General features: G+C 36.3%; 1 protein-coding gene across 1 annotated transcript; it reads right to left on the bottom strand.

Annotated features, from left to right (window-relative positions):
• Positions 1 to 1278: 1278 nt before the first annotated feature.
• LOC136034933 (uncharacterized) lies at positions 1279 to 26531 on the bottom strand. The gene is made up of 2 exons (XM_065716461.1): positions 24662 to 26531; positions 1279 to 1560 (listed from the first exon to the last, which is right to left on the bottom strand). The coding sequence occupies exon 1, from the start codon at positions 26418 to 26420 to the stop codon at positions 25011 to 25013; it is 1410 nt and encodes a 469-aa protein (XP_065572533.1). The 5' UTR covers positions 26421 to 26531; the 3' UTR covers positions 1279 to 1560; positions 24662 to 25010.

The following is a 26531-nucleotide window of genomic DNA, read 5'->3' as shown; positions in this document are numbered from 1 at the left end:
ACATGACGTCAGTCGACACACAAACATGACGTCAGTCGACAGACAGACAAACAACTTATTTACATATATATATATATATATATATATATATATATATATATATATATATATATATATATATATATATATATATATATATATATATATATATATATAACTATCTATATTCACAGGTGGGACACAGGGACACAACTACAATGACGCGTAACTAATATGGCGCGTAACGACTTAAGCGCGCTGGGAGCTTTGGGGGGCGCGAACCGCCCCCACCAACAGCTAGTCTATCTATCTATCTATATAAAAATAAGCTGTTTGTCTGTTGACTGACGTCATGTTTGTGTGTCGACTGACGTCATGTTTGTTGACTGACGTCATTATAAGGATTGAGCTGTATGTCGTCATGAAGTTGTTTGTCGACTGACATCATGTTTGTCGACTGACGAAATTAGAGACTGGGACACCCTGACACAAATGACGACCGGGACACTCAAAGAGAAATTATAGACTGGGACACCGGGACACAAATAACGACCGGAACACAGGGAATATAAATAACGACCGGGACACAGGGACACAATTACAACGAGGACGCCAGGGGGCACCGGGGGGATATATAAATGACGACCGAGACACAGGGAATGTTCGATTAGCAATCACCATCAACAAAGCTCAAGGGCAATCATTATAATAATTATATATAGATCTGAATACGGATTGTTTTTCCCATGGACAATTATATGTTGCACGTTCAAGAGTCGGTAAACCTGACAATCTATTTAAATGCACAGACAATTCGACAGCGAAGAATGTTGTATATTCGGAAGTTTTACAAACATATATATATATATATCTATCTATATTCACAGGTGGGACACAGGGACACAACTACAATGGCGCGTAGCTAATATGGCACGAAAAAAGCTAAAGAAAGAAAAAACCTAAAAAGAAAAAAACTTTTAAAAAAGGAAAGGAAAAACTACTAAAAAGAAAAAAACACCGGGACAGAAATGACGACCGGGACACAGGGAATATAAATGAAGACCTGGACACAGAGACGCAACTACAATGGGGACGCCGGGGGGCCAGGGAGATATATAAATGATGACGGGGACACAGGGAATGTTCGATTAGTAATCACCTTCAACAAAGCTCAAGGGCAATCATTAGAATTATGAAGTATAGATGTGAGTACGGATTGTTTTTCCCATGGACAATAATATATTGCATGTTCAAGTGTCGGTAAACCCGACAATCTATTTATATGCACAGACAATGGGACAGCGAAGAATGTTGTATATTCGCAAGTTTTACTTAGTTAAAAACATATATATATATATATCTATCTATATTCACAGTTGGGATACAGGGACACAACTACAATGGCGCGTAACTAATATGGCGCGTAACGACTTAAGCGCGCGGGGGGGCTTGGTTGGGGCGCGACGCGCCCCCACCAACTAGGTGTTGGGGTGGCGCGAACCGCCACCCCAACAGCTAGTATAATATAAGATCTACAACGTTCAGTCAATATTTTTGTAAACTTATAATATTTTCACAGACCTCCTGCAGGATTTTGGTAACTTAAGTAAAACAATCGGTTTTCTTAAAAGCTCTCTTCGAGAAAGGTGTTAAACTGCTTTGTATCATTGAGTAACATATTTGAGCTGGGAGTAAATTTCAACTATTTAAGAACTGTAAAGCGAAGTACAGCTGGATAAGTGCAGTTTAAGTATAATTGGATAAGTGTAACTGAAAATGATTTTTTGGCGCAATTTTTATGCAGATTTCGGAAAACAATGGCTATCTATTCTTTTGCTTTAGGTAGAAGGGTGTAGTTTCCTAAAAATAAATGGTATTTTGCCCTTTTTAAAATTTCAATTATGGCTAAATAAAGCATGGAACCAGATCTTTTAAGGTTTTTTACTATTTCTCATTGCAATTTCTCCTCCCTGCACTTTTTCCAGCGTTGCGATTCTTTCTTCTAGCGTTACTATATGTGTTTCAAGTTCCTCGATTTTAATCTTCTTTATCCTTGCATTCCTTCTGCTGGCTATTCCAGTATCTTCCTTCGGTATAACATCTTTTTTTCTTTTATTAAGGCAATTATTTATATCTTCATATCTTTCAAAACACCCATCATTTTTTCTTTCATCGTTTTTCGCTCTCATAATTCCAAAATTCTTCGTTGATTGTTTTAAAGCACTTATAGAGTTTTGTTCGGCAATATTTGTCTTTACTTTTTCAAAAGGTAGAGTGTTGGATAAAGATGAGCCACCAGCTTGTGACTTGGTTGACAAATTTAAAGGCTCTTGAATCTCACCTCCTGAATTCTTTTCTGACTGAAAAGACTCCCTTTTCCTTAATATGTCAATTGTGTTACCTCTAGCTAATTTTGTTCTAAGATATTTGGCTGGAAGACCGACGTTTGATGTGACTAGGCGCTCAAGTCCAAGAATGTAATCTTTTATTTTCTTTCTGTAAGCTCTAGCAGCTTCTTTATTACGCTCTCTTTTCCCTTTTGTTTCTGATAAAAGAGCTTGAATATTTTTTGGTTGATTTCGCTTTTCAACTTTTAGAGCATTTTTTGTTCGCCAAGTCCTTTGTTGTCCAAGTCCTTTATTTTTTTTAGGTGTATGTGATTCGATGCTTGCTGTAGAATCTGTACTGAACGAATGACAAGCCTCTGGACTTCGGAAATTATTGACGTTTGAAAATGTTTCTGAACCTCCATTATCTTCAGCGTTTTCTTGGCTGGTACATAAACCATAACCAACAACATTATTTTTTACTTTTTTCCCTTCATTATCTTCCATTGGTTGATGCCTTTGATGTTTTTGATGGGTTTTTTCCAGTAAAAGCGTTTCACTACTAATCTCATCAGTATCCTCTACCACCTTAGAAGCAAAGTTTTGTATCCCACTGCTTAACATATTATCAGCCATTGTCCTTGCAGGTTCCTTATCTTCATCTCTTTGTTTTACTTCGAGCTTAGTATCTGGTTCATAGTCTTCGTTTTTCATTGTTCGCTTCTTTTTGTCTTCAAACATTTCTCCTGTGACTTGTGAAATTTTAGCTTTTCGAGATTGTTTTCTTAAGGATGATCTAGAAGCATCGCTGTTATCCAAAATTTCTAAACTAAAAATGTTTTTATCTCGAGATCTAGAGTTTACTTTTCCTCTTAATGATTCTTTTTTACTTTCCTGGACATCTACTTGAGAATAGCTTGTTTCTGTCTGAATTTCAGTCGCGCACTGGCTATTGGCCTCCAAATCCATGGCGGCTTGTGTACTGTAACGTTTTTGACTTTCTGTTCTGTTCATTTCGTACTCGTTTCCCCTCTTTATAGACGAACGAAGCTTGCAATCAACCAGCAAATTATCAAAGCCCGTTTTTGTTTTCTGACTTGATACTTTCAAATCTGATGTTATTTCCATTCTGTTCTAAAGTGTTTCGCATCATTAATAACAAAACATTTGTTTTACTATTTGACAACCTCAACTATTCTAACAAAATTATTTTTTGTAAGAGCTAAATTTTGACACCTATAAATAAACTAAACTATCAGTGAGATATTTTCGCTATTTGCTTTTCAAAGTTAAAATAGAGACAAAAGAAACCGCAATTCAATTGTTTAGTAGCTTAGTATTGCGTCATCTTCTGTTTTTTTTCTTATAGAAATACGTCACACTCAAAGTGACAGTAGGCTATATTATCGTTTACACCAATAGAATTAGTGTGAATCGAAAAAAAAACATCCATTTAAACGATAAGATCAACTTCCTTCAAGATCTTTTGAAGCAGGGGTAAGTTTTCAATGGCATTGATATAGAATTTGTACAGGGTTTAAGAGTGTACCATGAATCCTGAATGGACACTAGTATAACAGAGTGATCTGATTATAGCTGGGGAACCCTTATAATTTGGGCTTTCTCATAATCAGATGATGCGTCAAGTTGCAAGTCAATACCACTACTACTAACAACTCATTGTAGCACCAGACCGACACAGCAATGCAAGCTCCTTCTCCGTCCACATCTATTCGAAACCTCCCTCTTTACACCTTCCCAAAGAGTTCTAATTTTGCTTAAATCCTTTCTTGCGACCTCTTTTCATCTAGTTCTGGGAAAACACGCTTATCATTTGGCCCTAAATAGTTGGTCTGAAAGTACAATCTTGACAATCTACCATCTTTCATCTGCAGAACATTTCCCAGCTATCAAAACCTTTCCCTCATTAGAGCTCAAGAAAGGAAGATAGAACCACATTTTCTTATACAACTTACTTTTTGAAATTTAGTCAGTCAGATGCATACCCAAAAGAATCCATAGGCAAGTCGTCTTTAAAATATCTCCTCCATCAATTCCTCCAACAAATCATCCTCCATCTTTTAAAGCGCCCATGTTTCAAAACCCCACTTGACGACTACCATCACTTTAACCTCCAATATTCTTATCTTATTTTGCTGATTTATCTTCCTATTCTTCCAAACTTTCTCAGCTGAAATAAAAATACCCTGGCCTTGGCTATTCTACTTTTAACATCTCCACTGTTTCCACCGTCTTTACTAATAATTAAATAAAAAAAAACAAGTTTTTTTTAATGAAAGTAAGGAGCGACATTAAAACTTAAAACGAACAGAAATTACTCCGTATATGAAAGGGGCTTTTCCTCCTCGACACCCCGCTCCTTACGCTAAAGTTTTTTATTGTTTTAAAAAGTAGAGTTGCGAGAAAGAATCAAACTTTAGCGCAAGGAGCGGGGTGTCGAGGAGGAAAAGCCCCTTTCATATACGGAGTAATTTCTGTTCGTTTTAAGTTTTAATGTCGCTCCTTACTTTCATTAAAAAAAACTTGTTTTTTTTATTTAATTTCTGAAAGTTTTTGAATTAATGCATGTCTGGTTTTGGCTCTCCGTACATAAATTACTAAAATGAAATTTGCATATTAATTCTTTTTTTGGCTAAATGGCTTTCTCTTAGTTTTGATCAGACGATTTTGAGAAACAAGGGGTGGGGAAGGAGGTCTAGTTGGCCTCCAATTTTTCGGTTACTCAAAAGGGCAACTAGATCTTTTAATTTTTAACGAACGTTTTTATTAGTAAAAAAAAACGTAACTTAAGAATTAACTTGCGTAACAAACGTACATAACTTACGTAACTTACGTTACGTTTTATCCCAATTCTTTAAGAATGACCCCTGAATCAGAAAGGCCGTAGAATAAATAGTTGAAATTATTTAAAAAATTTTTAGCATAAAGAGCGAAGTAGTTATCTTCTCCTAAATACCTCGCTCTTTATGCTAAAGTATTTTTAGAACCCTTCATATGCGTAATAATCTCTGTTCGTTTTAAGTTTTAATGCTGCTCCTTACTTTCAATTGAAAAACCTTTTTCATGTTTATATTTTCCTTGTTTTTTTTTATAGTAATGCTAGAAACTCCTGCGCCCTTTTCATTGAATGTAACATTGTATGTAAACATTGGTCAAAGTTTGTAACTTGCAGCACCTCCCCCAGGGACTGTGGGGGATAAGTCATCCCCAAAGACATAGTTATTATGGTTTTCAACTATTCGGAACAAAATGGCTATCTCAAAATTTTGATCCGTTGACTTTGGGAAAAAAATGAGCGTGGGATGGGGCCTAGGTGCCCTCCAATTTTTTTGGTCACTTAAAAAGGGCACTAGAACTTTTCATTTCCGTTAGAATGAGCCCTCTTGCAACACTCTAGGACCACTTGGTCGATACGATGACCCCTGGGAAAAAAAAAAAAACAAACAAAAAAAAACAAATAAACACGCACCCGTGATTTGTCTTCTGGCAAAAAATACGAAATTCCACATTTTTGTAGATTGGACCTTGGAATTTTTTCTATAGGGTTCTCTGATACGCTGAATGCGATGGTGTAATTTTCGTTAAGATCCTATGACTTTTAGGGGGTGTTACCCCCTATTTTCCAAAATAAGGCAAATTTTCTCGGGCTCGTAACTTTTGATGACAAAGACTAAATTTGATGAAACTTATATATTTAAAATCAGCATAAAAATCCGATTCTTTTGATATATCTTTTAGTATCGAAATTCCGTTTTTTAGAGTTTCGTTTAGTATTGAGCTGGGTCGCTCCTTACTACAGTTCGTTACCACGAACTGTTTGATACTACCTAGGTAAGTGAAGGTGTAAATATTTTTGATAATATCATCTTTCCATCATATCACAGCATTAACTCGTAAATACGTTACAAAACTCGTAACGTTTTGATAAGCAGTTTCGATATTAATGTTGATTCATGTTTAGAATTAAAAAAAAAATAATAGATTTTGTACTTTGCGCATATTATCATCAAAAGTTTCGTTTATTATGTTTTATTTTCTATTAGCAGGAGTTGCTGTAAACTTACAGCTTAATACTAGAAACTGTTTGATGTAAGGTTCCATTTAATATGAAAGACTCCCTCCTTCAACCTGGTTCTTTCACACTGCGCCAAGTATAGCCCTATACAAAGAGCTTCAATGTTTGTATAATAGTGTGTCGAAAATGACAAATATCCCTGGAGAGGTCCAACATCCTTCTAAATATTCCGTGAAATTTTCTACTTAATACTTTTACACGTTTCTGACATATTACACGGGCGCTCTTTTGATGACATGGATGCACATAATGTCTTTTGATTCAATTGAGCATCCCCCTCAAAACTCTCTTCAAGTTTCAACTTAATAGCCTTAATCGTTCCTGATATATTGCACAACCTTTCTTTTGAAAACCCTTAGCCGTTTCTGAGATAATGCACATTAGCTCTTGTGACAAACGTGACACATATGGTGTATTTGAATTTTTAGTATTCTCCTCTATATTCCTCGAAAGTTTCAACTTGACACACTTAGTCATTATTAAATGAGTACAGACAAGCTCTTGTGACAACCAAGATGCATATAATCTTTTTTGATTCAGTTTAACGTTTCCTCATCATTCCCTGACGGTTTTTACTTGAAATCTTTGACTGTTCCTCATATATTGCAGATATTACATACTTTTGGCAACGTTGACCAATTGAGTGTCTTTTGATTTAGTCCAATATCCCTCTCTATATTCCCTGAAAATTTCAATTTAACATCCGTAGCCGTCTTTGATATATTAAAGGTGTACACTTTTTATAACATGAATGCATATAGAGACTTTTGATTTAGTTCTACCCTTAACGTTCACTTGAAGTTCCAACTTGTACCCTTAGCAGTTCTGGAGTTATTGCACATACGCCCTCTTGACAACCTCTTTTGATTTAGTTAAAATTCCCTTCTCAACACGCCTTGAAATTTTCAGCTTGAAATCTTTGGCCGTTCCTGAGATTTTGCATGTACTTCATTTTGACAACGTGAATACACAGTTTCTTTTGATTCAGCTGAACATCTTCTGAGAATGCCCTGAAAATTCTAACTTGATACCCTTACCATTCTTTAGATCTTGCAGATACATCCTTCTGACAACTTGAAAGCCGATTGTGCAGACAGATAGATCTTTTTATTCTAACCAGGAATGGCTAAGAAGAATAATCTTAACCATTCCTGAGATAATGCTAATGCGTTGTTTTGACAACCTGAATAAGCGTAGCGTCTTTTATTTAGTTCCACATCCCGCTCAACGTTTTCTGAAATATTCAACTTAATCCTTTTGCCAGTTCCTGTGATATTGCAAATAATCCTTTTTGACAACTTGGATGCACGTTATGGATTTTGATTCAGTTCGATATCCCCCTTAACATTGTCTAAAAGCTGTATTTAATGCTCTTTGCCACAAATGATTCATTTCAAATATGCCCTTTTGATATCATTGATTAAAATGAGTGTCCTTAGGTTTTGTTTGGCATCCCCCTTAGCTTTCCTTGTAAGTATCAACCACGTGACTTCTGCTATTCCACGTGACTTCTGCTATTTTGATCGAACTAGCTGTTGGGGTGGCTCTTCGCGCCACCCCAACACCTAGTTGGTGGGGGTGCTTCACGCCCCCCCAGGCCCCCCGCGCGCGTAAGTCGTTACGCGCCATATTAGTTACGCGCCATTGTAGTTGTGTCCCTGTGTCCCACCTGTGAATATAGATAGATTTATATATGTGTTTCAAACTACGTAAAAATTGCGAATATACAACATTTTTGGCTTTCCCACTACTGGGAGCTTTCTGTTTCCAATTGCCAGCAATTGATCTGAAAGGTTTGACCAGAGTCATCGTTTTGCAATCGGACACGCATATTTGTAGTTAATTTTAATATTTTACGTGTGCCCATAAATTAGAATTTTTCTGGCAAGCATTCATTTCGTCTGCAGGAGTTAAACTACGTAAAAATTGCGAATATACAACATTCTTGGCTTTCCCATTGTCTGTGCATATACAAAGCCGTATGTACTAATAATGACGTCATATGCAAACGCTCTTTTTACAAACAAACAAACATGCATACACACAACTCGTTTTTATATAGATAGATAGATAGATAGATACAATGCAAATTAACTGCGTAAAACTTGCGAATATACAACATTCTTCGCTGTCCAATTGTCGCTGCATATAAATAGATTGTCAGGTTTACCGACCCTCGAACATGCAACGTACAATTGTCCATGGGAAAAACAATCAGTATTAAGATCTATACCACATTTTTCTAATGATTAACCTTGAGCTTTTTTAATGGTGATTGCAAATGCTAATCGAATTGGGAATTGCAATCTTTTAAATTGAAAAGGCAGATCCGTTGGAATCGTGGGAATGCGAGGAATAAGAACAGCCTCACCCTCAAAAGGCCCTGTCAAGATTGTGGCCTCTATTAGGTTTTCCATTGTTTTTTTTTACGGCAAGTCGCGTGCCATTGCAAAGCTTTGTTGGGTTGATATTTCTTAAAAGTATTATTGGTACGCCTATTTATAGTTGTAGCACGTGTGGTGGAAACCCTGAAAGATCTATGGAATTTAAAAATTCAGATGGATAATTAACCGCTTCATTTGGTTCCAAAACTGTGTCGACTGACTTGTAAAGGACTGCCTGGTCTCGAATCTTGGTCAAAACAATATTGTTGATTTCGTGGACGTCTATATTTTTGGGTGCGAGAATCGCTCTTTCACTTAGCCATTTATTATTTTTATAATTTTTTAGAATATTCGGAAATACTTTTTCAATCAATTCATTTTTGGACGTCACTAAATTACAGAAATCAGCAGGTAGTTGTATACGTCCTGAAATTGAGTCTATCATATCATAAATGTCTTTTTGTTCCGACGTTAACTTGGAAATGTTATTTTGTATATACGACAATGGATCACTCGTACTGTAACTTTGTTCACGATCCAATTCTACACATGTCGAAACAGCAGCGATACGGTTAGGTGAAGGCATTCCCAAATATTGAAGAGGTTTGTTTGCCATACGTACGCACAAATCTTCTATAATAACTAAAGTGTAGTTATAAATATCTGATGTAAAATCAAAAGTCATATATGACGTCTCTAACTGTTTTCGATGGAGTATATCTTCGGACATTTTTGACTTATATTTTCCCCATAACTCTGTAGTAGCTGATGGAGAGCAAGTTGTTAAAATGATGCCAAACAATGCATGAATTTGACTTGGGGTTGACGTTTCGCACGCGTCATTGATGCAGTTATCCCAGTGTTGGTCATTCTCCAATAAATTCAGAGCTTGGCATGCACTACGGTAAGTGTCATGTATAGTACCGTTTACAGTTCTCAAATACTCAAAGGATGTCGGACCGGGTACATTCACCAAAAGCAGGCGTAGAAAGAAGCATTCATGTTGATTGGGGTGAACGGTATAGAGTCTTCCTATCGTGGTATCTTTGAAGATGGTAGGTTGGCCGTCGACTGACTTACCCTGCTTTTGACGTTCAAATACTTTATTTTTAGTATTCCACGTGTAATACGAAGGCACTTCAGTATACAGCAGTTTTTTTGCAAAAGAATCATTTTTGCAAAGCGAAAAAAAAAGCTGTTAATTTTGTATCCGGTGGATTCAGGGATCTTTGTTGCACGTTGGTTTCCGAGAAATAAACACGTTGACCATTCTGTAAATGTACCGCTAAGTGAACAACATCTGGACTACGTTCATGTATCGGAAATGAAAGAATTCGCCAAACAGCTTCATTACTGCTTATGTATCTTCCAGCCTGATATTGTACGATTTCGTCGAAATCTTTGATTTCGGGCTGCAAGCCAAAAACTGCCATGTCACTGCCTTTGTTGACGTATTTACATATGTATTTGATTGCCTTTACGGAGTTACAGTATTCAACGTTTATGTGTGCATTAAATGTTTTTGATAATAATGGGGAATATGGAAACACCCACTGGTTATCTACTTCGATGGCGGTACCGTTGCCATTGTAGGTTCTTCAGTCATTTTACAATCAGAAATTTCTCTTTCAACGGTCTTCTTACAATTAAAAATTTGTCTTTGAACGATATTCTTAAATACCTGTGTCCTGGTCGTCATTTATATTCCCTGTGTCCCGGTCGTCATCTGTGTCCCGGTATCCCAGTCTGTAATTTCTCTTTGAGTGTCCCGGTCGTTATTTATATTCCCTCTGTCCCGGTCGTCATTTGTGTCCCGGTCTGTAATTTCTCTTTGAGTGTTTTTTCTTTTTAGTATTTTTTAGTTTTTTACATTTTTTCTTTTTTCAGTTTTCTTTTTCTTCTTTATTTTTCAGCTTCACTATGAAATACATATCGCCGAACCATTGTTTTTTTAACTAAAATCTGGTAGGCATTGATGACCTTATCCAAGTCAAAATCCCAAACCCAATCATCATCGCTATCATTTTCAGTTTTGATATGTTTTGACTCTCGCTGTCCAGGTGAATCTTCATCTAACTGCGCGGTTTTGCGTTCTTTAGCCTCAAGCCTGTTTCCTTGCTGTTCTTTTGATTCCTCGGCACGCTTTCTTTTCTGACTTTCTCTATCAGCAGCAAGTTTTTTGGCATATGCTCTTTGAGCATCTTCATCGGCTTTTGCCATTGTAAGTTCATCAGTCATTTTAAACTTAAACATTAATAGATTTCTACGTGAACATATATGTCTTAAATATCTTTAATGACGTCACCGTCATAGCAAAAATGACGACAACTAACTTCATGACGTTCGTCGATCCACAGACAGACAACTTATTTATATATATATATACTAGCTGTTGGGGTGGTGCTTCGCGCCACCCCAACACCTAGTTGGTGGGGCGCTTCGCGCCCCCCCAAGCCCCCCCGCGCGCGTAAGTCGTTACGCACCATATTAGTTACGCGCCATTGTAGTTGTGTCCCTGTGTCCCACCTGTGAATATAGATAGATTTATATATGTGTTTCAAACTACGTAAAAATTGCGAATATACAACATTCTTGGCTTTCCCATTGTCTGTCTATATACAAAGCCGTATGTACTAATAATGACGTCATATGCAAACGCTGTTTTTACAAACAAACAAACATGCATACACACAACTCGTTTTTATATAGATAGATAGATAGATAGATACAATACAAATAAACTACGTAAAACTTGTGAATATACAACAGTCTTCACTGTCCCATTGTCTGTGCGCATAAATAGATTGTCAGGTTTACCGACCCTCAAAGATGCAACATACAATTGTACATTGGTAAAGCAATCTGTATTTAGATCTATACCGCATTTTTCTAGTGATTGCCCTTGAGCTTTGTTGATGGTGGTTGCAAATGCTAATCGAATTGGGAATTGCAATCTTTTAAATTGAAAAAGCAGATCCGTTGGAATCATGGGAATGCGAGGAATAAGAACAGCCTCACCCTCATAAGGCCCTGTCAAGATTGTGGCCTCTATTAGGTTTTCCATTGTTTTTTTACGGCAAGTCGCGTGCCATTGCAAAGCTTTGGTGGGTTGATATTTCTTAAAAGTATTATTGGTACGCCTATTTTTAGTTGTAGCACGTGTGGTGGAAACCCTGAAGGATCTATGGAATTTAAAAATTCAGATGGATAATTAACCGCTTCATTTGGTTCCAAAATACAAATTAACTGCGTAAAACTTGCGAATATACAACATTCTTCGCTGTCCAATTGTCGCTGCATATAAATAGATTGTCAGGTTTACCGACCCTCGAACATGCAACGTACAATTGTCCATGGGAAAAACAATCAGTATTAAGATCTATACCACATTTTTCTAATGATTGACCTTGAGCTTTGTTAATGGTGATTGCAAATGCTAATCGAATTGGGAATTGCAATCTTTCAAATTGAAAAGGCAGATCCGTTGGAATCATGGGAATGCGAGGAATAAGAACAGCCTCACCCTCAAAAGGCCCTGTCAAGATTGTGGCCTCTATTAGGTTTTCCATTGTTTTTTTTTTTTACGGCAAGTCGAGTGCCATTGCAAAGCTTTGGTGGGTTTATATTTCTTAAAAGTATTAAAACAATATTGTTGATTTCGTGGACGTCTATATTTTTGGGTGCGAGAATCGCTCTTTCACTTAGCCATTTATTATTTTTATAATTTTTTAGAATATTCGGAAATACTTTTTCAATCAATTCATTTTTGGACGTCACTAAATTACAGAAATCAGCAGGTAGTTGTATACGTCCTGAAATTGAGTCTACTGGGAGCTTTCCGTTTCCCATTGCCAGCAATTGATCTGAAAATGTTTGACCAGAGTCATCGTTTTGCAATCGGACACGCATATTTGTAGTTAATTTTAATGTTTTTACGTGTGCCCATAAATTAGAATTTTTCAGGCAAGCATTCATTTCGTCTGCAGGAGTCGATTTAGGTATTATAGGTAATGTTTGCCTGAAATCTCCCGCAAGCAATATTAATGTGCTGCCAAAGGGTTTCGACTTCCCTCGCAAATCTTTCAAGCATTGATCCAGAGCCTCGAGCGATTTTTTGTGTGCCATTGTGCACTCATCCCAAATAATAAGTTTGCATTGCTGCAATACTTTACCCATCCCAGATGATTTGGAAATATTGCACGTGGGAGTTTCTGTAGAATGCAAGTTCAGAGGCAATTTCAAAGCGGAATGAGCAGTTCTTCCACCAGGCAGCAATTATGCGGCTATTCCGGACGACGCAATTGCCAACGCTATATCATTTTTTGATCGAATTGATGCCAGAATCAGTTTTATCACAAACGTTTTACCAGTACCTCCTGGCGCATCCAAAAAGAAAATTTCTCCAACGTTGTTATCGACACAATGCATTATCGTATCATAAATGTCTTTTTGTTCCGACGTTAACTTGGAAATGTTATTTTGTACATACGAGAATAGATCACTCGTACTGTAACTTTGTTCACGATCCAATTCTACACATGTCGAAACAGCAGCGATACGGTTAGGTGAAGGCATTCCCAAATCCTGAAGAGGTTTGTTTGCCATACGTACGCACAAATCTTCTATAACAACTAAAGTGTAGTTATAAATTTCTGATGTAAAATCAAAAGTCATATCTGACGTCTCTAACTGTTTTCGATGGAGTATATCTTCGGACATGACGTCAGTCAACACAGAAACATGACGTCACCTGATCCACAGACAGACACACAGACAGACAACTTATTTTTATATATATAGATAGATAGATAGATAGATATAGATTTGTGCGTATGTATGGCAAACAAACTTCTTCAGGATTTGGGAATGCCTTCACCTAATCGTACCGCTGCTGTTTCGACATGTGTAGAATTGGATCGTGAACAAAGTTACAGTACAAGTGATCTATTGTCGTATATACAAAATAACATTTCCAAGTTAACGTCGGAACAAAAAGACATTTATGATACGATAATGCATTGTGTCGATAACAACGTTGGAGAAACTTTCTTTTTGGATGCGCCAGGAGGTACTGGTAAAACGATTGTGATAAAACTGATTCTGGCATTGCGGGAGATTTCAGGCAAACATTACCTATAATACCTAGATCAACCCCTGCAGACGAAATGAATGCTTGACTTCCCAATTCGATTAGCATTTGCATTCACCATCAACAAAGCTCAAGGTCAATCATTAGAAAAATGTTGCTTAGATCTTAATACTGATTGTATTTCCCATGGACAATTGTACGTTGCATGTTCGAGGGTCGGTAAACCTGACAATCAATTTTTATGCAGTGACAATTGGACAGCGAAGAATGTTGTATATTCGCAAGTTTTACGCAGTTAATTTGTATTGTATCTATCTATCTATCTATCTATATAAAAACGAGTTGTGTGTATGCATGTTTGTTTGTCTTTAAAAAGAGCGTTGGCATATAACGTCATTATAAGTACATAAGGCTTTGTATATGCACAGACAATGGGAAAGCCAAGAATGTTGTATATTTGCAAGTTTTATGTAGTTCAAAACACATATATAAATCTATTTATATTCATAGGTGGTACACAGGGACACAACTACAATGGCGCGTAACTAACATGGCGCGTAACGACTTACGCGCGCGGGGGGCTTGGGGGGGCGCGAAGTGCCCCCACCAACTAGGTGTTGGGGTGGCTGGAGAACAAAGTTACAGTACGAGTGATCTATTGTTGTATGTACAAAATAACATTTCCAAGTTAACATCGGAACAAAAGGACATTTTTGATATGGTAATGCATTGTGTCGATAACAACGTTGGAGAAATTTTCTTTTTGGATGCGCCAGGAGGTACTGGTAAAACGTTTGTGATAAAACTGATTCTGGCATTGCGGGAGATTTCAGGCAAACATTACCTATAATACCTAGATCAACCCCTGCAGACGAAATGAATGCTTGCCTTCCCAATTCGATTAGCATTTGCAATCACCATCAACAAAGCTCAAGGTCAATCATTAGAAAAATGTGGTATAGGTCTTAATACTGATTGTTTTTCCCATGGACAATTGTACGTTGCATGTTCGAGGGTCGGTAAACCTGACAATCTATTTATATGCAGCGACAATTGGACAGCGAAGAATGTTGTATATTCGCAAGTTTTTCGCAGTTAATTTGTATTGTATCTATCTATCTGTCTATCTATATAAAAACGAGTTGTGTGTATGCATGTTTGTTTGTTTTTAAGAAAAGCGTTTGCATATGACGTCATTATAAGTATATAAGGCTTTGTATATGCACAGACAATGGGAAAGCCAAGAATATTGTATATTCGCAAGTTTTACGTAGTTCAAAACACATATATAAATCTATCTATATTCATAGGTGGTACAAAGGGACACAACTACAATGGCGCGTAACTAATATGGCACGTAGCGACCTACGCGCGCGGGGGGGGGCTTGGGGGGGCGCGAAGTGCCCCCACCAACTAGGTGTTGGGGTGGCGCGAAGAGCCACCCCAACAGCTAGTTCGATCAAAAAATGACTTAGCGTTGGCAATGGCTTCGTCCAGAATAGCCGCAACGTTGCTGCCTGGTGGAAGAACTGCTCATTCCAATTTGAAATTGCCTCTGAATTTGCATTCTACAGAAACTCTCACGTTTAATATTCCCAAATCATATGGGATGGGTAAAGTATTGCAGCAACGCAAACTTATTATTTGGGACGAGTGCAAAATGGCACACAAAACATCGCTCGAGGCTCTGGAGCGATCATTGCGAGATTTGCGATGAAATTTGAAACCCTTTGGCAGCACATTAATATTGCTTGCGGGATATTCCAGGCAAACATTACCTATAATACCTAGATCAACCCCTGTGGACGAAATGAATGCTTGCCTGAAAAATTTTAATTTATGGGCACACGTAAAGACATTAAAATTAACTATAAATATGCGTGTCCGATTGCAAAACGATGACTCTGGTGAAATATTTTCAGATCAATTGCTGGCAATTGGAAACGGGAAGCTACAAGTAGACTCAATTTCAGGACGTATACAACTGCCTGCTGAATTCTGTAATTTAGTGACGTCCAAAAATGAATTGGTTGAAAAGGTATTTCCGAATATTCTGACCAATTATAAAAATCATAAATGGCTAAGTGAACAAGCGATTCTGGCAGCCAAGAATAAAGACGTCCACGAAATCAACAATATTATTTTGACCAAGATTCGAGACCAAGCAGCCATTCACAAGTCAGTCGACACAGCTCTGGAACCTTATGAAGCAGTTAATTATCCATCTGGATTTTTAAATTCCCTGGATCTCCCTGGGTTCCCATCACACCTGCTACAACTAAAAATAGGCGTACCAAAAATACTGTTACGAAATATTAACCCACCAAAGCTTTGCAACGGTACGCGACTTGCCGTAAAAAAAACAATGGAAAACGTAATAGAGGCAACAATCTTGACAGGGCCTTTCGAGGATGAGGCTGTCCTTATTCCTCGCATTCCATGATTCCAACGGATCTGCTTTTTCAATTTAAAACATTGCAATTCCCAATTCGATTAGCATTTGCAATCACCATCAACAAAGCTCAAGGGCAATCATTTGAAAAATACAGTATAGATCTTAATACAGATGTTTTTTCCCATGGACAAATGTATGTTGCATGTCCGAGGGTCGGTAAACATGACAATCTATTTATATGCGAAGACAATGGGACAACGAAGAATGTTGTATATTCGCAAGTTTTACATAGTTAATTTATAGTGCATATGTATATCTATCTATCTGTCTATCTATATAAAAATAAGTTGTATGTATGCATGTTTGTTTGTTTGTAAAAAGAGGGTTTGCATATGACGTCATTATAAGTATATAAGGCTTTGTATATGCACAGACAATGGATAGCGAAAAATGTTGTATATTCGCAAGTTTTACGTAGTTAAAAATATATATATATATATATATATATATATATATATATATATATATATATATATATATATATATATATATATATATATATATATATATATATATATATATATATATATATATATATATATATATACTAGCTGTTGGGGTGGCGCCTCGCGCCACCCCAACACCTAGTTGGTGAGGGCGCTTCACGCCCCCCCCCCCCCCCAAAGCCCCCCCACGCGCGTAAGTCGTTACGCGCCATTGTAGTTGTGTCCCTATGTCCCACCTGTGAATATAGATATATATATATATATATATATATATATATATATATATATATATATATATATATATATATATATATATTTTTAACTACGTAAAACTTGCGAATATACAACATTCTTTGCTGTCCCATCGTCTGTGCATATAAATAGATTGTCAGGTTTACCGACTCTTGAACATGCAACGCATAATGATCCATGGGAAAACAATCCGTATTCAGATCTATACCTCATGATTCTATTGATTGCCCTTGAGCTTTGTTGATGGTGATTGGTAATCGACCATTTCCTTTGTTGCCGTCGTCATTTATATATCCCCCTGTGCCCCCCGCCGTCCCCGTTGTAGTTGTGTCCCTGTGTCCGGGTCGTCATTTATATTCCCTGTGTCCCCGTCGTCATTTGTGTCCCGGTGTCCCAGTCTGTGATTTCTATTTGAGTGTCCCGGGCGTCATTTATATTCGTCAGGATATTGTAGGGCATCGTAGAATCGATGAGTTTAAGCAATTCTTGTCAACTGATTGTTTCGCCTATAAAGAATATTATCTCGAGGTAAGAACTGATCACCGACCACAACGATTGCCACTTTGTTGATAGTTGCGTATCAGGAGGCATCAATTCGATTGCTGTTTTTAAGCAGAAGCACTAAATTATTATTTTTATGGAAAAGATGATATATATAAATATATATATAAATTTTCTTTTTAGTTTTTTTGTAGTTTTTACCTTTTTTAGTTTTTTTCTTCTTTTGTATTAATGCTAAAGCCAAGGTTCAAACCTGGAGCCTCTCGGACCTAGAACCTGAAACATAACGCTTTACCAACTCAGCTACTTCGGCGTGAATACATTCGTTTTGAGCAGCTTCCTCGGGTGTTGCCATTGTAGGTTCTTCAGTCATTTTACAATTAGAAATTTCTCTTTCAACGGTCTTCTTACAATTAAAAATTTGTCTTTGAACGATATTCTTAAATACCTGTGTCCTGGTCGTCATTTATATTGCCTGTGTCCCAGTCGTCATTTGTGTCCCGATATCCCATTCTGTAATTTCTCCTTGAGTGTCCCGGTCGTTATTTATATTCCCTCTGTCCCGGTCGTCATTTGTGTCCCGGTCTGTAATTTCTCTTTGAGTGTTTTTTCTTTTTAGTATTTTTAGGTTTTTCACATTTTTTCTTTTTTCAGTTTTCTTTTTCTTCTTTATTTTTCAGCTTCACTATGAAATACATATCGCCGAACCTTTGTTTTTTTTAACTAAATCTGGTAGGCATTGATGACCTTATCCAAGTCAAGATCCAAAACCCAATCATCATCGCTATCATTTTCAGTTTTGATATGTTTTGACTCTCGCTGTCAAGGTGGATCTTCATCTAACTGCGCGGTTTTGCGTTCTTTAGCCTCAAGCCTGTTTCCTTGCTGTTCTTTTGATTCCTCGGCACGCTTTCTTTTCTGACTTTCTCTATCAGCAGCAAGTTTTTTGGCATAGGCTCTTTGAGCATCTTCATCGGCTTTTGCCATTGTAAGTTCATCAGTCATTTTAAACTTAAACATTAATAGATTTCTACGTGAACATATATGTCTTAAATATCTTTAATGACGTCACCGTCATAGCAAAAATGACGACAACTAACTTCATGACGTCAGTCGACACAGAAACATGACGTCACCTGATCCACAGACAGACAACTTATTTTTATATATATAGATAGATATCATTCTAAAATTGTCAGGTAATTTTCTATTTTGAAATAAAAACTAAAAATTATTGCTCGGACAACATGAATATTTTTGATATTTACATAATAGCTTTAGTGGTTTTGGACTGAAAACTAAATATGCTAATCAAATTGGGAATTGCAATCTTTTAGGTTGAAAAGGCAGATCCATTGGAATCATGAGAATGCGTGGAATAAGAAAAACCTCACCCTCAAAAGGCCCTGTCAAGATTGTTGCCTCTATTACGTTATAACAGACATAACACGTCATTTGTGTCCCGGTGTCCCGGTCTGTAGTTTCGTTAGTCGACAAACATGACGTCAGACGACAAACAACTTCATGACGACATACAGCTCAATCCTTATAATGACGTCAGTCGACAAACATGACGTCAGTCGACAGACAGACAAACAACTTATTTATATATATATATATATATATATATATATATATATATATATATATATATATATATATATATATATATATATATATATATATATATATATATATATATATATATATATAACTATCTATATTCACAGGTGGGACACAGGGACACAACTACAATGACGCGTAACTAATATGGCGCGTAACGACTTAAGCGCGCTGGGAGCTTTGGGGGGCGCGAACCGCCCCCACCAACAGCTAGTCTATCTATCTATCTATATAAAAATAAGCTGTTTGTCTGTTGACTGACGTCATGTTTGTGTGTCGACTGACGTCATGTTTGTTGACTGACGTCATTATAAGGATTGAGCTGAATGTCGTCATGAAGTTGTTTGTCTACTGACATCATGTTTGTCGACTGACGAAATTAGAGACCGGGACACCCTGACACAAATGACGACCGGGACACTCAAAGAGAAATTACAGACTGGGACACCGGGACACAAATAACGACCGGAACACAGGGAATATAAATGACAACCGGGACACAGGGACACAATTACAACGAGGACGCCAGGGGGCACCGGGGGGATATATAAATGACGACCGAGACACAGGGAATGTTCGATTAGCAATCACCATCAACAAAGCTCAAGGGCAATCATTATAATAATTAGGTATAGATCTGAATACGGATTGTTTTTCCCATGGACAATTATATGTTGCACGTTCAAGAGTCGCTAAACCTGACAATCTATTTAAATGCACAGACAATTCGACAGCGAAGAATGTTGTATATTCGGAAGTTTTACAAACATATATATATATATATATATATATATATATATATATATATATATATATATATATATATATATATATATATATATATATATATCTATATATATAAAAATAAGTTGTCTGTCTGTGGATGTGTGGATGGATGTGTGGATGGATGTGTCAGGTGACGTCACCTGAAAAAACTGGATTAAGTGACGTCAAAACTGAAAAAACTAAAAAAAGGCAAAAACTACAAAAAAAAACTAAAAACTAATAAAAAAAATAAAAAAGCTAAAAAACTAAAAAAACTATAAAGGTAAAAACCAATAAAAAACTAAAAAAAAAACTGAAAAAACTAAAAAAAGGCAAAAACTACAAAAAAAAACTAAAAACTAATAAAAAAAGTAAAAAAGCTAAAAAACTAAAAAAACTAAAAAAACTAAAAAAAGGTAAAAAACTAAAAAAAATAAAAAATAAAAAAAAACTAAAAAAAAGGAAAAAACTGAAAAATAAGCTAAAATAAAGGTAAAAACCAATAAAAAACTAAAAAAAAAAGGAAAAAACTAATAAATGACGACACTCAAAGAGAAAGCGACCAGGACAAAAAACTAAAAAAAAAGGCAAAAACTACAAAAAAACTAAAAACTAATAAAAAAAATAAAAAAGCTAAAAAACTAAAAAAACTAAAAAAAGGTAAAAAACTAAAAAAACTAAAAACTAAAAAAAAACTAAAAAAGGTAAAAACTAAAAGAACTAAAAAAGAAAAAAATAAATGACGACACTCAAAGAGAAAGCGACCAGGACAAAAGGAATGTTCGATTAGCAATCAACAAAGCACCGGGACACAGGGAGTATAAATGACGACCAGGACACAAGTAAAAAAAAAAATTAACAAAACTAAAAAGAAGGTAAAAACTACAAAAAAACTAAAAAGAAAAAAAAAACTAAAAACTAATAAAAAAACTAAAAAATCTAAAAATCTAAATAAACTAAAAAAGAAAAAAAAAGGAAAAAAATAAAGGAGAAAAACAAAACTAAAAAACGAATGTATATACAGACCGGTACACCGGGATACAAATGACGACCGGGACACAGGGAATATAAATAACGACCGGGACACAGGGACACAACTACAACGGGGACACCGGGGGAAACAGGGGGATATAAATGACGACCGGGACAAAAAAACTAAAAAGAAATAAAAACTAAAAACTAATAAAAAAAACTAAAAAATCTAAAAATCTAAATAAGCTAAAAAAGAAAAAAAAATGAAAAAAATAAAGGAGAAAAACAAAACTAAAAAACGAATGTATATACAGACCGGGACACCGGGATACAAATGATGACCGGGACCCGGGACACAGGGAATATAAATGACGACACACAACTACAATGGCGCGTAACTATTATGGCGCGTAACGACTTACGCGCGCGGGGGGGCTTGGGGGGGGCGCGAAGCGCCCCCACCAACTAGGTGTTGGGGTGGCGCGAAGCGCCACCCCAACAGCTAGTATATATATATATATATATATATCTATATTCACAGGTGGGACACAGGGACACAACTACAATGGCGCGTAGCTAATATGGCGCGAAAAAAGCTAAAGAAAGAAAAAACCTGAAAAGAAAAAAATCTTTAAAAAAAGGAAAGAAAAGGTAAAAAACTAAAAAGAAAAAAAACACCGGGACAGAAATGACGACCGGGACACAGGGAATATAAATGAAGACCGGGACACAGAGACGCAACTACAATGGGGACGCCGGGGGGCCAGGGAGATATATAAATGACGACGGGGACACAGGGAATGTTCGATTAGTAATCACCATCAACAAAGCTCAAGGGCAATCATTAAAATTATGAGGTATAGATGTGAGTACGGATTGTTTTTCCCATGGACAATAATATATTGCATGTTCAAGTGTCGGTAAACCTGACAATCTATTTATATGCACAGACAATGGGACAGCGAAGAATGTTGTATTTTCGCAAGTTTTACTTAGTTAAAAACATATATCTATATATATAAAAATAAGTTGTCTGTCTGTGGATGTGTGGATGGATCAGGTGACGTCACCTGAAAAAACTGGATCAGGTGACGTCAAAACTGAAAAAACTAAAAAAAGGCAAAAACTACAAAAAAAACTAAAAACTAATAAAAAAAATAAAAAAGCTAAAAAACTAAAAAAACTATAAAGGTAAAAACCAATAAAAAACTAAAAAAAAAACTGAAAAAACTAAAAAAAGGCAAAAACTACAAAAAAAAACTAAAAACTAATAAAAAAAGTAAAAAAGCTAAAAAACTAAAAAAACTAAAAAAACTAAAAAAAGGTAAAAAACTAAAAAAAATAAAAAATAAAAAAAAAATAAAAAAAAGGAAAAAACTGAAAAATAAGCTAAAATAAAGGTAAAAACCAATAAAAAACTAAAAAAAAAAGGAAAAAACTAATAAATGACGACACTCAAAGAGAAAGCGACCAGGACAAAAGGAATGTTCGATTAGCAATCAACAAAGCACCGGGACACAGGGAGTATAAATGACGACCAGGACATAAGTAAAAAAAAAAAACTATCTATATATATAAAAATAAGTTGTCTGTGGATCTGTGGATCGTGGATCAGGTGACGTCACCTGAAAAAACTGGATCAGGTGACGTCAAAACTGAAAAAACTAAAAAAAGGCAAAAACTATCGATTAGCAATCAACAAAGCACCGGGACACAGGGAGTATAAATGACGACCAGGACACAAGTAAAAAAAAAAATTAACAAAACTAAAAAGAAGGTAAAAACTACAAAAAAACTAAAAAGAAAAAAAAACTAAAAACTAATAAAAAAACTAAAAAATCTAAAAATCTAAATAAACTAAAAAAGAAAAAAAAGGAAAAAAATAAAGGAGAAAAACAAAACTAAAAAACGAATGTATATACAGACCGGTACACCGGGATACAAATGACGACCGGGACACAGGGAATATAAATGACGACCGGGACACAGGGACACAACTACAACGGGGACACCGGGGGAAACAGGGGGATATAAATGACGACCGGGACAAAAAAACTAAAAAGAAAAAAAAACTAAAAACTAATAAAAAAACTAAAAAATCTAAAAATCTAAATAAGCTAAAAAAGAAAAAAAAAGGAAAAAAATAAAGGAGAAAAACAAAACTAAAAAACGAATGTATATACAGACCGGGACACCGGGATACAAATGACGACCGGGACCCGGGACACAGGGAATATAAATGACGACCGGGACACAGGGACACAACTACAACGGGGACACCGGGGGAAACAGGGGGATGTAAATGACGACCGGGACACCGGGACAGGGAATGGTCGATTAGCAATCACCATCAACAAAGCTCAAGGGCAATCATTAGAATCATGAGGTATAGATCTGAATACAGATTGTTTTCCCATGGACCATTATATGTTGCATGTTCAAGAGTCGGTAAACCTGACAATCTATTTATATGCAAAGACAATGGGACAGCAAAGAATGTTGTATATTCGTAAGTTTTACGTAGTTAAAACCATATATATATATCTATCTATATTCACAGGTGGGACGACCAGGACACAAGTAAAAAAAAAAATTAACAAAACTAAAAAGAAGGTAAAAACTACAAAAAAACTAAAAAGAAAAAAAACTAAAAACTAATAAAAAAACTAAAAAATCTAAAAATCTAAATAAACTAAAAAAGAAAAAAAAGGAAAAAAATAAAGGAGAAAAACAAAACTAAAAAACGAATGTATATACAGACCGGTACACCGGGATACAAATGACGACCGGGACACAGGGAATATAAATGACGACCGGGACACAGGGACACAACTACAACGGGGACACCGGGGGAAACAGGGGGATATAAATGACGACCGGGACAAAAAAACTAAAAAGAAAAAAAAACTAAAAACTAATAAAAAAACTAAAAAATCTAAAAATCTAAATAAGCTAAAAAAGAAAAAAAAAGGAAAAAAATAAAGGAGAAAAACAAAACTAAAAAACGAATGTATATACAGACCGGGACACCGGGATACAAATGACGACCGGGACCCGGGACACAGGGAATATAAATGACGACCGGGACACAGGGACACAACTACAACGGGGACACCGGGGGAAACAGGGGGATGTAAATGACGACCGGGACACCGGGACAGGGAATGGTCGATTAGCAATCACCATCAACAAAGCTCAAGGGCAATCATTAGAATCATGAGGTATAGATCTGAATACAGATTGTTTTCCCATGGACCATTATATGTTGCATGTTCAAGAGTCGGTAAACCTGACAATCTATTTATATGCAAAGACAATGGGACAGCAAAGAATGTTGTATATTCGTAAGTTTTACGTAGTTAAAACCATATATATATATCTATCTATATTCACAGGTGGGACATAGGGACACAACTACAATGGCGCGTAACTGTTATGGCGCGTAACGACTTACGCGCGCGGGGGGGCTTGGGGGGGGGCGCGAAGCGCCCCCACCAACTAGGTGTTGGGGTGGCGCGAAGCGCCACCCCAACAGCTAGTATATATATATCTATCTATATTCACAGTTGGGATACAGGGACACAACTACAATGGCGCGTAACTAATATGGCGCGTAACGACTTAAGCGCGCGGGGGGGCTTGGTTGGGGCGCGATGCGCCCCCACCAACTAGGTGTTGGGGTGGCGCGAGGCGCCACCCCAACAGCTAGTATAATATAAGATCTACAACGGTCAGTCAATATTTTTTTTAAACTTATAATATTTTCACAGACCTCCTGTAGGATTTTGGTAACTTAAGTAAAACAATCGGTTTTCTTAAAAGCTCAGTCGAGAAAGGTGTTAAACTGCTTTGTATCATTGAGTAACATATTTGAGCTGGGAGTAAATTTCAACTATTTAAGAACTGTAAAGCGAAGTACAGCTGGATAAGTGCAGTTTAAGTATAATTGGATAAGCGTAACTGAAAATGATTTTTTGGCGCAATTTTTATGCAGATTTCGGAAAACAATGGCTATCTATTCTTTTGCTTTAGGTAGAAGGATGTAGTTTCCTAAAAATAAATGGTATTTTGCCCTTTTTAAAATTTCGATTATGGCTAAATAAAGCATGGAACCAGATCTTTTAAGGTTTTTTACTATTTCTCATTGCAATTTCTCCTCCCTGCACTTTTTCCAGCGTTGCGATTCTTTCTTCTAGCGTTACTATATGTGTTTCAAGTTCCTCGATTTTAATCTTCTTTATCCTTGCATTCCTTCTGCTGGCTATTCCAGTATCTTCCTTCGGTATAGCATCTTTTTTTCTTTTATTAAGGCAATTATTTATATCTTCATGTCTTTCAAAACACCCATCATTTTTTCTTTCATCGTTTTTCGCTCTCATAATCCCAAAATTCTTCGTTGATTGTTTTAAAGCACTTATAGAGTTTTGTTCGGCAATATTTGTCTTTACTTTTTCAAAAGGTAGAGTGTTGGATTTAGATAAGCCACCAGCTTGTGACTTGGTTGACAAATTTAAAGGCTCTTGAATCTCACCTCCTGAATTCTTTTCTGACTGAAAAGACTCCCTTTTCCTTAATATGTCAATTGTGTTACCTCTAGCTAATTTTGTTCTAAGATATTTGGCTGGAAGACCGACGTTTGATGTGACTAGGCGCTCAAGTCCAAGAATGTAATCTTTTATTCTCTTTCTGTAAGCTCTAGCAGCTTCTTTATTACGCTCTCTTTTCCCTTTTGTTTCTGATAAAAGAGCTTGAATATTTTTTGGTTGATTTCGCTTTTCAACTTTTAGAGCATTTTTAGTTCGCCAAGTCCTTTGTTGTCCAAGTCCTTTATTTTTTTTAGGTGTATGTGATTCGATGCTTGCTGTAGAATCTGTACTGAACGAATGACAAGCCTCTGGACTTCGGAAATTATTGACGTTTGAAAATGTTTCTGAACCTCCATTATCTTCAGCGTTTTCTTGGCTGGTACATAGACCATAACCAACAACATTATTTTTTACTTTTTTCCCTTCATTATCTTCCATTGGTTGATGCCTTTGATGTTTTTGATGGGTTTTTTCCAGTAAAAGCGTTTCACTACTAATCTCATCAGTATCCTCCACCACCTTAGAAGCAAAGTTTTGTATCCCACTGCTTAACATATTATCAGCCATTGTCCTTGCAGGTTCCTTATCTTCATCTCTTTGTTTTACTTTGAGCTTAGTATCTGGTTCATAGTCTTCGTTTTTCATTGTTCGCTTCTTTTTGTCTTCAAACATTTCTCCTGTGACTTGTGAAATTTTAGCTTTTCGAGATTGTTTTCTTAAGGATGATCTAGAAGCATCGCTGTTATCCAAAATTTCTAAACTAAAAATGTTTTTATCTCGAGATCTAGAGTTTACTTTTCCTCTTAATGATTCTTTTTTACTTTCCTGGACATCTACTTGAGAATAGCTTGTTTCTGTCTGAATTTCAGTCGCGCACTGGCTATTGGCCTCCAAATCCATGGCGGCTTGTGTACTGTAACGTTTTTGACTTTCTGTTCTGTTCATTTCGTACTCGTTTCCCCTCTTTATAGACGAACGAAGCTTGCAATCAACCAGCAAATTATCAAAGCCCGTTTTTGTTTTCTGACTTGATACTTTCAAATCTGATGTTATTTC

The sequence above is a fragment of the Artemia franciscana genome, chromosome 13 (genome assembly GCF_032884065.1).
Source record: "Artemia franciscana chromosome 13, ASM3288406v1, whole genome shotgun sequence".
Classification (NCBI taxonomy): domain Eukaryota; kingdom Metazoa; phylum Arthropoda; class Branchiopoda; order Anostraca; family Artemiidae; genus Artemia; species Artemia franciscana.
Note: the sequence above shows the minus strand (reverse complement) of the source record. Positions and strands in the feature narration are given on the sequence as shown.